General features: G+C 27.1%; 3 protein-coding genes across 4 annotated transcripts; 1 reads left to right on the top strand and 2 right to left on the bottom strand.

Annotated features, from left to right (window-relative positions):
• Positions 1–1296: 1296 nt before the first annotated feature.
• LOC112599986 lies at positions 1297–4341 on the bottom strand. Of its 2 annotated transcripts, XM_025347123.1 has the most exons (6): positions 3953–4045; positions 3802–3884; positions 2031–2140; positions 1880–1970; positions 1587–1811; positions 1297–1522 (listed from the first exon to the last, which is right to left on the bottom strand). In XM_025347123.1, exons 1-6 carry the CDS (start codon positions 3954–3956, stop codon positions 1472–1474), a joined length of 564 nt encoding a protein of 187 aa, XP_025202908.1. In that variant the 5' UTR covers positions 3957–4045; the 3' UTR covers positions 1297–1471. The 2 variants fall into 2 exon arrangements, with proteins under 2 accessions (XP_025202908.1, XP_025202904.1); XM_025347119.1 differs by having other exon boundaries at positions 3802–4341.
• Positions 4342–4519: 178 nt separating this feature from the next.
• On the bottom strand, positions 4520–8476 carry LOC112599975 (NADH dehydrogenase [ubiquinone] 1 alpha subcomplex subunit 10, mitochondrial). The gene is made up of 6 exons (XM_025347112.1): positions 8383–8476; positions 8018–8313; positions 7288–7849; positions 7038–7202; positions 6339–6453; positions 4520–4834 (listed from the first exon to the last, which is right to left on the bottom strand). The coding sequence occupies exons 2-6, from the start codon at positions 8241–8243 to the stop codon at positions 4730–4732; spliced, it is 1173 nt and encodes a 390-aa protein (XP_025202897.1). The 5' UTR covers positions 8244–8313; positions 8383–8476; the 3' UTR covers positions 4520–4729.
• A 463-nt stretch (positions 8477–8939) lies between these two features.
• LOC112599965 (interferon-related developmental regulator 2) lies at positions 8940–13511 on the top strand. Its single transcript, XM_025347103.1, has 8 exons — positions 8940–9220; positions 11400–11513; positions 11593–11761; positions 11848–12049; positions 12139–12341; positions 12413–12656; positions 12721–12939; positions 13019–13511. Exons 1-8 carry the CDS (start codon positions 9172–9174, stop codon positions 13100–13102), a joined length of 1284 nt encoding a protein of 427 aa, XP_025202888.1. The 5' UTR covers positions 8940–9171; the 3' UTR covers positions 13103–13511.
• Positions 13512–13637: the final 126 nt, after the last annotated feature.

Genomic DNA, 13637 nt, shown 5'->3' with positions numbered 1-13637 from the left:
ACAATATACAATACAAACATAGTTTCATTAACTTGTATTATTCCTGTTATAATTATTTCAAATGAGAATTAGTATGTTTATTTTTAGTAAATTTTAGAACAGCAAATGGACCTATTCTTGTTTTATTTTTTCAATTGAAGTGATTCTCAATAATTTATGGATCTGAATAAAAAATATATTTAATTATTAAATACATATAACTTTTTAACATAAATTCATGAATAACTATTTTTACATTTTATTTCTATGGTGTACAAATTAAAAAAAAAAAAATAAATAAAACTTACAATACTCAATTCCATATAAGAACAATAGTTGGCACAGATAATTTTCTCCCAGTCCAGTAAATATATCACACCCACTTTCAGATTAATTATTACTCTTATATAGAATAGAATAAAGGTACTGATAATTTAAATAAAAGATATTTATATTTTTCTAATAAAAAAAAAAAAAAATACATAATTCTAATAAAATTTTTGATTAGCCATAAAGGCAATAATGAAAAACTTAATTTGAAGTCATATAAAACAAAACAAATCATATTTTTTTTAAAACCAATCAACATTTAAGTACTTATAGAAAACTGGTAACTCAAAAAATATACTTAACAAAAAGTATTTTTTATTATATACATATCTTAGTAAAATAATAAGTACCAGTCTGTGTAATAAAACTGAAATGAAATTTTAAATTACTAAAAAAAAAATTACCTAATATACATAAATGGACTAGCAAATATTCACTACATTGTATTATAAAAACAAAATAAATAATTAATTTAACAAACTGGATTTATAAAAATCAATTGCTTTAATTGGATTTTTAAAATTATGAATACTTAATATAAAAAAAGATTTCATAAGATATATTAAACCAGTAATTAAAGCAAAATATGCACTCATAATTAAAACAAAATTATCTAATGATAAATATTATTTATCTGATATTTTTTGAAATAGAGAAAATAATTAAACTATTTTAAACTATAAAAGTAAATCTACTTTTTATTTATTTTTTGATAGTATAAGTATGAAAATCCAGTAATCATGATAAAAAATGTATAAAAAAAAAAGTATTTTTAATAGTTAAGTTATTTTAAATCATTATATTTTCATGCAATAATACATTTTAACAACATTGACTTTCACATATTTTTGTATAAAATTTTTGACTATCAAAATATTTTAAAATCACATTGATACATATAATAAAACCCTGATTACAATTGAATTTTTATTAATAAGAAATTGAAAATATTACTTGCAATCAAGTACATTTTAAATCTTAGTTCTGATTAAAAAAAAAAAAAAAAACAACAATAGTTATTGAATACAGAATTACCATTATAAATAAGAAGAGTAAAATACAAAATAAATATTATATCTTACATTCAGTAATAACATGCCTAGCAATTTATATAAATAGGTACCATACAAAATGTATAAACATTTTTGTTTAGAAAAATATTTTATATGCTTTCATAGGCTGATGCCATTGTAGAGGTGCCAAATAGTTTATCCTAGAAAAACATACTTTAATTAATAATAAATTACTAAAATATTAACCCAAACACAATGACAAACCTTAATATTATTGTAATGTGAAGACCAAAATGCATGGTGAGGAATCATATTAATACCAATTTCATTAAATAAGCAGGCATTTATTACAGAACCACCAACAAAGTAAACAAATGCAACAACCAAAACAAATGAAAAAAAATAAGTCCAAGATTCTGAATCTGAGTATTCATCATATCCATCATTTAAATTCAATCCACATACTTGACTGGTTTGAAGTTCAATTGTCTATAAAAATAATCCAATAATTTATTTTGATAATTAAACAAGTAAATACTAAATATTGTTAGCCTTACACATAGATTATCTGAGACATTTTGGAAATTTACTAGAGATTCATTTCCACTGACTGCTAATGGATTGCATACCAAAATTACATCAAACTGTCTATAAAATAAATTAAATAATAATATGTAACTTATTAGGTCAACAATTAAATAGTCTTACTTGCTGTCATCTGTATAAACAAATGTTACCACTTTGCTTATTTTAACTTCAGTGACATTATAATTAGCTAGTTCTGTTGTAGTATTGTATGTCTCATTTACTGATTCAATCTAAACATACAATAATAAAATTGATGTTTTTTAAAATAATAATATCTAATTTTTTAAATTATTAGTATTCGTTTTAAATTAAATAATTCATAAAAAATATAATAATATTAGACAAATATCAAAATTACTATAGAGGATTAAATTACTTAATTATTAAAGAAATCAAACACGCGTCTCAAATAGGGATCAACAAATTTGGAACTAAAAACGATCAAAATATGCAGTTAAAATATCAAAATATACTGTTAACATTTTTTTTTTTTTTAATTACATAGATATAAACATTAATTTATATGTACTTTTAATCTGATTTTATTAACATTGATCTACTGATTAATATATTTTTTTTAAATGTTGTATGATCATAAAACGCCTATCAACACCTACTCTCATTTCGCAAGTATTGATTTTTTTCAATGTTATTTAATTTGTAATCGTAATTTTGTCCAATAAAATAAATAGCAAAAGTCATATGTCAATAACAAAACTTTCTTTTACTAATTAATCAAGTAATCATAAAATTTTATATTAATATAAACTATTTTAGAACTTTATACAAACACAAAATTATAACTATATAATGTAAAAAATATGAAAAATACACAAGTATGTTACAAAATGTTCAAATATTCTCTTTAAAATGTGACAGAATATGCAAAAATATGAAAAATAAAATTTTATATTTAAATTATTTATTTTGTAAAAATTATTTCTATTTTACCTAAAAAATTCTACAAGCATTACAAAAAATCCTACTTATAGGTAATTAACATTCTAAAATAATTAAAAAATTAAAATAAATTGTATATAATATAATATATAAACAAATATTTCAGAACATTTGAAATTATCAATGGGAATACAATAACTAAAGCATATGGACAGATAACAAATTTTTTGTTGTATAAAATATGTAGCAGATATGATACTGAAAAAATATTTACTGTATAAAGCAAACACAAGAAATGTTGGCAAATTACTGTTTTGCATAAATTATATTTCGAATTTCCTAAATATTTAGTATTTCTTAACAACAAGCCTTCAAATTATATTTTCTACAGATATTACACATTATGCTCTCAGGGCCATATTTAAAACTAAATTATTAAAGCTAGTGGCCTTTATATATTTTTAATAAATTCAACATTTTTTAAATGTTTAATAAATAAATATTATCCTTTGGGCTTTTTATAAAAGATTATTGCTATAAAATAAGAAAAATTGGAGCAATATTTATATTTTATTTTTTGTTCTTCTTTAAAATGTTTTTAAATTAAACTATATATTGTTATAAAGATAAACAAAATGAGGACAAAATTATCCAATATTTTAAATAAATATAAAGGATATATCTTACTCTTCTATTCATACTCTTTGAGTAGGTATTTATGCTTTATTAATTTATAGGTAGAGTACATGAAAATTTATCTCTGTGTGCTCTAAAGAATATACAAGAAACTAATTAATACTATGAGTATAAATGTTTTAAATAACATAATAAAAACTGCTGTTAAGAACTGCTGTCAATACGATGTTCAAAAATTTAAAAGTGATCAAGTACCTATGTAGTTCATACAACTATAGGTATATACAGAGTAAAATTAAAACCATTCACCTTTAGATTTATTAGAAAAATATTTATCACATAACCAGATACTTACAATAATTCCACTTCCATCATCGAGACAAGGTTGATAATGAAATTGTTGGTTACTACTGAAATTCAGCGTCAAGTTCACTCCATCTAAATTGATATTTCTATCATTATTGATCGTAATGCATTTACATGGGGGAGACAACTGGCAATAGTACCCATCTTTCTTCAGACATATTACTGCAGTGGCGCAAATGACGAAAAACAAGACGTGAGTCAATAACTGTTCTGAATGCATTTTCTAAATTACTCAAACGAAAAGAAAAAAACTTGTAAACCGATCTCAAAAGTCCCGAAACTCCGACAGACAACTACAACTCACAGGACACTAATGAGTAATTACTAATTAATAATCATGCGATATCGCTGTGACTAGTGTGATACCTGTTACGTAAGTCACGTAACATTGAAATGGAAAATCGGAATGTTTTTAAAAGGAAAATATTTATTACACCATCAACATCCGACGAATTACTATCGCCGCAATACCGCAGAGGCATAACATACCAAAGGTTTAAAGATAATAATTTAACGTATTAACCACAGATAACAGCGGCTGATAAGTGAATAAGATTATTTTGTATAGGAGACAGAATTATTTTTACAATAACAAACTTTATCTCAACTTTCTTATACTGTGATAACACTGTTAAAAAATATTCAAATGTTACCAAAACACTAGAATAACAACGTACAATAATAGTATAATTATTAATTATTTCAGATTTACAACGAATAGACACTAAACGTTTTATTAAAATAATAATTAATAATCATAATTCATATTTTATACTAATAATATGTAAATATTGTATTTAAATGTTAAACAATACAATGCAAATTATATTAAACAGAACGGGACAACGAGTATTTTTGTCTTAGCTAAGCAATGGTTTATGAATAAAATTATACAAAATCATAGATGTGTTTTCACTTCATGATACCGGACTCCAACCTTTCTTAGACTTGTTTTTGAATAGTAGTTCTGTAAAGCTATGGTATTTCGGATCATAACCATCTGCGTGTGTATTTCCTTCGGCCTGTAAATAATATTTAAATTTAGTTATAAGTTATAGCATTAATAGTTATAGATGACATGATAATGGTCACAAGGAACACAAGTGATTTTATGCATTTAAGTTTTTATAAGAGATTTAATGGCTAATAATCAATTTTTTAATTTAATAATGACAATTGGTAATTATTTCTATATTATTAAAATAATAATTTTAAATATTTATAAAATAAAACTTAAAATTTTAACAAAAAATTTTTATTTTTAAATAGTACTGGAAAATCAAAGTTTTGAAAATAATAAGTTTTCTGATTCAGGTTAAAATAATAAAATTAAAATATAACAGTTGTTTAGTATTTGTACACATGGTGATATTTTTATTGATAAAACCCAAATTCAACATTTTTTTTTTTAATTTCTCACACTTTCTTAATTCATACATAATTTAAAAAGTTCTATAATAGAAGCAATGTTCAGGAGTAAAAAATGTAAGTAAATAATTTAAGTTGTAATTTGATAAATATTATATATTTTTAAAATAAAAAAATTAAGATGATTTTGATAGACACTATTAATTTGAATGTTTCATGTAGATAAAATCAGAACCAGACTGGCCTAGTAATATACTAGAAAACTTCCCAATAGACAGCTAACATATGGGTTGCTACATAGTTTTTAATTAAACAAAAAATTGGCTAATATTTAAGAATTTAAATTAAACAATGGATGTATTTATTTTACAGTATTTAAAAAAAAAAAAATTTTGTAAAGACATAGAAAATATACACCAATTTTCAACTTCAAAAGAGATTTTTGATAACAAATATAAATTAGTTTAAACTTGGGGGGGGGGGAAGGGGGTAATATCAGTAAATTTTAAAACATCTATAAAAAAAAAAGTACAGTAAAATGGAAAATATTAATGTAAAATTAGCTTACAAGATAATCAATCTTAGTATTGTCATTTATAGACTTAAAATTTTCTCGGCTCCATATTTTAAATTTTTTCAACTTCTTTCAATAATAGTTTTATTTGAGTAATAAATAAAAACTTAAAAATTTAATGTATTGTTCCTTATAGATTTTTCTTATAGCAATTAAAAAGTATCAAAAATAAAGAAGACATATTTAATTTTATAAGACAACCAATTATAATATTGTATTAGAAAACTAGAAATCCACAGTCTAAATAAATTTCCCAGACTGGAAAATTCTGCAAATCCATCCTCCGATATATATACAAGATACATAGTTCAACTTAACATCAATGAAACTATTTAATTTGGTTGCATTAACTAATAGATTAAACTAAACTATAAAAATAAAAATGGAATATTCAACTAAAACTTAAAATTTTAAGTGTAGTAAGTAGTAACCAACATAACTTGTTAACCAATGACATACAAAATATTTCTGTTGTATATTACATAATACTTATAAGTTATATTTAAAATATTCAAATTAAAGCATGTACTTAAAATATTAAATTTAAAAAATACCTTAATTATAAATAAAAATATAATACTTACTTTGAACCAAGCATGTGTAAGAACTTCGGCTTCTTCACCAGGTATAAGAAGTTCTGGAGCATCAACAAGAGGGACGTTAAAATTAGAAATTAAATCTTCTTTACAATTGGTATATCTATAAACATAATTATAATAAAAATTATTTATTGTTGTAGAATCAAATACAATTAAGCACATACCTAAATAAATTAAAATATTTTTATCAACCTAATCTATCTATTTATTGCTTATTCCATCACCTAATTGCTTTTTACTTCTGATCCCACTTCCTGCTTCAAACTTAAGGCAGTAAACTCTGCTTCACTCAAAACACTTAAGCTTTTTTATAGCTTTTTTATATTTACATGTTTTATCTTTAAAAGACTTAATCTTTGAATCCTAAATCATAATCAATATCTTTAGGACAAGGCATTCTATGACCTTATTTTGCTCTTTTTTTTTACTATCTACTAGAATAAAATATAAAAATATTGTAACAAGTAATAGATAACAACAAATTTTCCTTTCTATTTCATTACAATGAATTTCACTGAATATCCTAAATGATTTTTTAAAGTACCTATTGTTTATTATTTATAAACAACTTATTTTCAAGGATTTCTGAAGGTTATTTAAGTTTTATCTATCCTTATTTTATTGTCTTATGGGTTCTTATTTTATTTTCTTTAAATTAACAGCAATTGAATAAACACAACTTACTTCATTCGTACATCAGCCCAATATTGTTCTCTGGAATAACTCCAGTCTTCTATCTTGGGATCATTTTCATCATAGTTGTCGAGATCTAAACGTTCTAAATCTTCAACAATTACTTCTGCATCTCCACCTTCTGACCAATCGTAAACTAATACCTCAGATCGGTTGCTAAAAAAAATTATTTATAGATTTAATCACTTATGTTATTGGTTTAATACATATAATTATAATATTTTTGTGGTTAATATTATACCTGATATCCCTTAAAAATTTATATTTCAATTCGTTATCCATAGCTTCTAAATACTTAGTATTCATTGCCTTAGAATTAACTTCATGAGGTAGTTTTCTTTCTTTTATAAGGTCTAATAATCTTGGTACTGGTGCATCCAAGTAGATAACCAAATGAGGATGTAGCAAATCTGGCATAGCATGCTTGTACAGTATATAGTACATTTCACGTACTGCTTTGCTGACATACTTGCATTTATACATTGCTTCTAAAAACGCAAAGTCACTGTATGGACTGCGTTCGATAATTACACCTTCTCCAGTATTCAACAAGTGTGCAATAGCATCAATATAATGAGCATAACGTAACTTATATTTGATTATTTGAAATGAAGCAGCATTAAAGTGTTCTGGATTTTCAAGAAAATTCTTCTCGTCAAAACTACGACAATTGACTGGTAGTTGTGGGTCTAATTTTCGCATATCGTATCCATAGTTATTTATGTAATACGCGTCCATTGTAATGTCTGGCATAAAATGCATACCCAATAAATCAGCAAGCTGATGTCCAACAGCCGTCTTACCTAAAAATAAATAAATATAAGATTGACATAAAAAATAAACATTCAGACACTATTTACACAAACAGAATATCATAAGTTTTTTTGCTTGTAATACTTTCTGTAACGTAATGGTCTAATATTGTTGCATTATATAAGAGGTCGAGATGAAGCAATAAAGCGCTCACTCACCAATTCCAACAGGGCCTTCGAGAACGATCAATTTGCTGTTTTCATCAAAACGCGACGTCGTCTTGTCGAACAAACTCCTGAACATCGTGTAGTCCTTTTCTTTATACGGGAACGGAGCAGGTTTCGGCGGTTTTGGTCCAAGGGACGCTTGCAGGGCCTTGCCTACAATGTGCCGAGTGGACGGAGGCGCACGAAACAAAATCCTATGAACGTTGGTCAGAGCCATTTTTGTCAACTGCCCGATGGGCTGAACTGATCTTAATCCACTGTGTTAATTAATGTCGAAAAAAAAGGCTCTACGACAGATATCAAAATAATAATATGATAAATGCAAATCAATGAACTAGACTCAAGTCTCCACTTACTGACGACTTTCGTATTCGTATCCACGAACATATGATTTTCTGTTATCAGTCATTACCGTATCACTCGAAAGGTCGTCATACAGAGAGAGACGGATACAGTGCGAGCACGCCGACTACGACGATACGCCGTTGGGTTGGCAACGCAAACCGCGAAAATGATTCCACAACTTTGAAATTTGAATGATGAATGATTTTAAGCAACTGCTGCTGCAGCCGATCGGGCCATCAATCGCCACACAATTCGACTCAACGGCTTAACCTCAGCTGTAAATACTGTCCATTAACATAGAGTACTCTAATGTTCATGATACTATAATAAAAACAAATATGTATCTTTAGCCTTTAACGTCGTCCTTGAGTCCTTCAACGCAGTGATGCTACCGCCACCTTCTGGCGTTATACGTTATCACAGTCCACCGCCACATTTTTTCCATACGAGACACCCGAGATCCGACCCGACCCGACCCGATCCATCGTCGGTGGCGCGTGCGACTCACGACGTTTATTATTATAGAGTAAAACGTACCGTGCCGCGCGCGCCAGTGATCAGTACTCAGTATAGCGTCCGCTGCCTGACCCGATAGCTGGCATGATGTGCATGGTTTCTCACAGTCGCCAACGACTATTCACGAACACGACATCCGCCGAACGCACCACCGCCAAAGCAAAACGTCAACCGCCACACGACAACGATCGCTCCACTGCCGGACGACTACTTCGCCGTCGCCGACTTTCGCTTAAAAAGTTTCGCTGTTCGACCGCCGCTGTGTACACGCGGATACGACCGCCATGCCCCGTGGAAAGCGCAGGCCTAACCAACACCACAAGTCGACTACGGGTAAGAAACGGATTTAGATTTTTCATCGCCTTAACAAACGTTTTCGTCATTGTACTTTCGTATTGACGTCATCTATTGCGCGCGGTGTTGCAACGACACGCTTATTGCGTATTTTCGCAATTTGGTGCAACGGCGTGGTGGAGGGGTAGCTCGCCATGTGCCCACCGCGCGCTGTTGTTGTGGCGCCACGCCGTGTTTTTCTCGCATGGCCTCGGAAAATACATCGCCGCCGATATTTTCGTCTGTCGTCGACCCCCACCTAGCCGTCAATTATTGCAATTTCGATGAATATTTTTATAATTTTTATTTTTACGTTTACTCGGACGGCCCTGAACATAGACGAAAATCAAGGCTTGCCGCCGATTTCTCGAATATTTTATCGATCCGTTTGCCGTCTGGTTTGTCCTTTCCAATGTGTTGATGGTGATTTTTTTTCGATTTCCTTCTTCCTGCGCAGTGTGCACTAAAATGTACTGAGTCTTTTAGTTTTTTTCTATTGAAAAGTTGCTACTGAACATTTATTTATTTCACGTAATTTATAACTGATATTCAACGACACTCGCTACCAAGCTAAGCTCCCAATTGATTGAAAATAAAAAATACAAACTATTTGTTCCATCTAAGTCTTTGAGAGTATTGTAGTATATGTGTTTATTATTTATAAATTAAAATAAAAAAATAATAATTATTAATATTAACTCATACTTAAAGCTAGTACTTACTTTATTTAACCACAAAACAAGTACATCTCTAGTGGATAATTAGAATCTTTATTCATCATTAAATAGATCACTAAATAGGCATGATATCCACCTACTGAGGTTTTGGATTCCTAACATTTGGCTACAGCTATGAATATTGTATTATTTAATAATTCAATTACATTATATTTTCTATTACTTACTGTTTGTATTGTTTTATCATTATCATGGTAATTTAAAATCACAAACAAGCAAGTATAACTGGTCCATATTTTATGTAGCTCATCAAGATTTTCATATTTTATTGGTAATTTACAAGTCCATTCCAGACCTGATTAAATCTGATTAATGATATCACCTATAACTATAATATTATTGTTTACTCATTAATAGGAGTTGCATATTTAATTTAATTTGATTTTATAAGTTCCTAATTAAGCCATTAAATTGCTAAACCATTATTTTAGTATAATTAATATCTTGTTTTTCAATTTTGGTATTAAAAGAGTTTAAGGGTTTGGTAGATAATCTTACAACACTATAGTTATTTAATACACAATTTTAGTAAATGTATATTATATTTTACATAACAAGTAGTAGCCCAACCTAATTTATCTATTAGATTTCATAACATATTATACAATATAAGGTCATATTATTCATTAACTGGCTATTATTAGTTACTGTGGGTACCTACAGATAAATATTTTATTAGTATTTTATTTAGAAGTACCTATATAAATCTATCATTGATGTATATTACTCACCTATATATTTATTAAAACATTTAGTATCTAATTATGACGTACATTTTGACAATTTTACTTTATCGTTAAATAACTAAATTTCTTTTTTTCTTTCCTTATTTTAACTATTAGGTAATTGTTATTTATTCACTAATATAGATACTATACACCTATTTATTATACTATCTTATACCTACTACTTATCGATATATTATACTTAATACTGCAGACACTAAATTAACATTTTATTTTAAAATAATTTAGTAATTTATATAAACTTAAATTTACTTAATATAAATTAAAATACTAATGGTTGTAGTTCTTCTAAATAATGTAATACCCACCCACTTGGATATTTAATATTTATTATTTTTAAAACTAATTAATATCTGTAAAATGTACAAATGTTCAGATTTTATACATTACTAAAAGTTGTTCCAAATATGTATCTATAGTTAGATTTAGTTCACTAGTGAAAGTCACGTTGAGTCAAAACATCATATCAGTGATGTAATTATAATTATATGACAATATATAATGAAATTTAAGCCCTCAGATATCTTTGAATAAATATTGATATACTTATGATGATATTTTAAAATCTATTAATCTTTGATTAAATATTACTTGATTTAACTAGTATTATTTATTCTTTTAAAAATAATATATTAATAAATTAATTTATTAACCTTTTTACTAATTTAATTCATTTAAATTCATTATATTTTTTAGATGCACTAGCTGGAAAAGGACGTGATTTAGACATGTCTGATGATGAGTCATATAATGATAATGCAAGTGTAATCAGTAATTTATCTTGTAGCACATCAAATGAAGAACGTTCTTGTAAGTATTCTTCTTACTGTATGACTTACAATATAATTACTCTCTTAAATTTTTTTTTAAATTTAATATTAATTTATAGGTGTTGCTACTGATGAAACTGATGATGCTCAGAATGATGCATTTGAAGAGAAACTAAATGACGCAATTGATGGCTTATCACAGAAGTCTGCACAAGGACGTACATTAAGTTTTGAAGCTGTTTGTAATATATTTTGTAAAAAATATATACCTGATTATATTTTAAATAGGTATGTTATATACTTTGAAATTAAATCTATTTATAAGTTTTTTGTTTTAAAATATAGTAAATTGTAAAGTATATTTGGTTATACAGGCGTTTGACAATAACTGATGCCATTGAGCGTGCTCTTAAAAAAGGTGGTGACAATGAAAAGGCTGCAGCAGCTAATTTAGCTAGTTTATTGTGTATACAGTTAGGCGCAATGGACATGGCAGAAGATTCTTGTCAAGAACTGTTACCTGTTCTAATGTTTGTTGCTAATGATGAATCTGTACCTTTACTAGCCCGAGAAAAGGTAATTGATTGTTTTTTCCCATATCTAAATTGTACTATTATTTCTATCTGTTATAGATTCATCTTTATTTAAAACATTTTTTGTTTCAGTGCTGTTTGGCTATAGCATTGCTGACTTTTATTAGTTGCAATGAAGAAATTGATGCAGCTATGCAATTAATGCGGAACTTATGGAGTCGTTTATTGCATTCAACAACTATTTCTCCATCAGTAGCAGCTCTATATTCGGCAGCATTATCGTCTTGGTCTTTGCTACTGTCTACTGTATCAATTAGAAATTCTACTATTATTCCGTAAGTTTGCTATGTGGTTAATTAAAAATATTTAAAATTAAAACTAATTTATATATTTTTTTCAATTTTAGTACTTTAGCAGAATTGAGTATTCTCTTAGACTCAACATATCTTGAAGTGAGAATGGTCACTGGTGAATTAATAACAGTTTTATTAGAAATGGCTCGTGAATGTGAAGACATGGATGAATATGAGCCAGATGAAGAATTTATTAATAAATTACGTGAACTAGCAACAGATTCGCAAAAGTATAGAGCTAAAAAGGATAGAAAAACACAAAGATCAAACTTCAGGCAAATTCTCCATTATGTAGAAGTAAGTTGGACTGTAGAAAGTAACATAATATTTTAAATATTAATTTATCGTTTGTTTTCTATAGTTGGATGAACCTCCAAATATTCAAATACGTTTTGGTCAAGAAATATTAACAATGAATTCGTGGATCATAAAAAAGCAATATGATGTTCTGTGTCAAGCATTGGGATCTGGAATGAATATGCATATGACAGAAAACGATCTAGTTCGTGACATATTGAGCCTTGGTCCTAAATTATGTCAGACAAAACTTTTAAGTAATAAGCAGTCAAAGCTGGAAAGGGTAAATTGAAAAATAACAAATCCAAAAAAAAATATATTTATATTGTAAAACATTTATTTACCTTATATTTCTCTTACAGCAACAAATTAATGCTGCCAATTTCAAGGTGCGCACAAAAACTAGAGGAAAAGTACGAGACAAAAGAATAGCTTTTATTGATTAATGAATTATAAACTATTTTAGTAAATTATTATATTATATTGTAATTTAAAACCATTTGAGCATGTGATAATACTGTTGTTAATGTTCTGTTTTTTAGTTAATCATTTCAGTTTTTCTGTGTGTATTGTAAAAATGGGGTTTTTTTTATCTTAACTACTAGTTATTTAGAGGAACTTTCAAGTTTACTCATCCATTTTAATGTATTTAAAGTTGCATACTTCTTATCTCTATCAAATTATGCTGTTTAAATAACAAACTCGGTGCCTGTTGTACTACTAAATACAATTTGTAACTTATTACTGCCATTTTTGTTACATTGAGACTGACAAATGTATAAGTAATTGTATCATAAAAAAATGTCATCTGCATCAAGAATGATTCTTTTTTCATTTTTATGTGTTAACAAGACTTATTTTAATTTTCAGTTTATCAATAATAATAGATATTAATTCACAGAGTTTATTATCTTGAACAATTTTTAATTAAAAGATCAGTAGTTACAGGCATCTATAAATATTGTTAAGTTTAATTAAATA

The sequence above is a fragment of the Melanaphis sacchari genome, unplaced genomic scaffold (assembly GCF_002803265.2).
Source record: "Melanaphis sacchari strain LSU unplaced genomic scaffold, SCAv2.0 Contig0_pilon_pilon, whole genome shotgun sequence".
NCBI classification, from domain to species: Eukaryota; Metazoa; Arthropoda; class Insecta; order Hemiptera; family Aphididae; genus Melanaphis; species Melanaphis sacchari.
The sequence above is the reverse complement of the archived record's forward strand: the minus strand, read 5'-3'. Positions and strand labels throughout refer to the sequence as shown.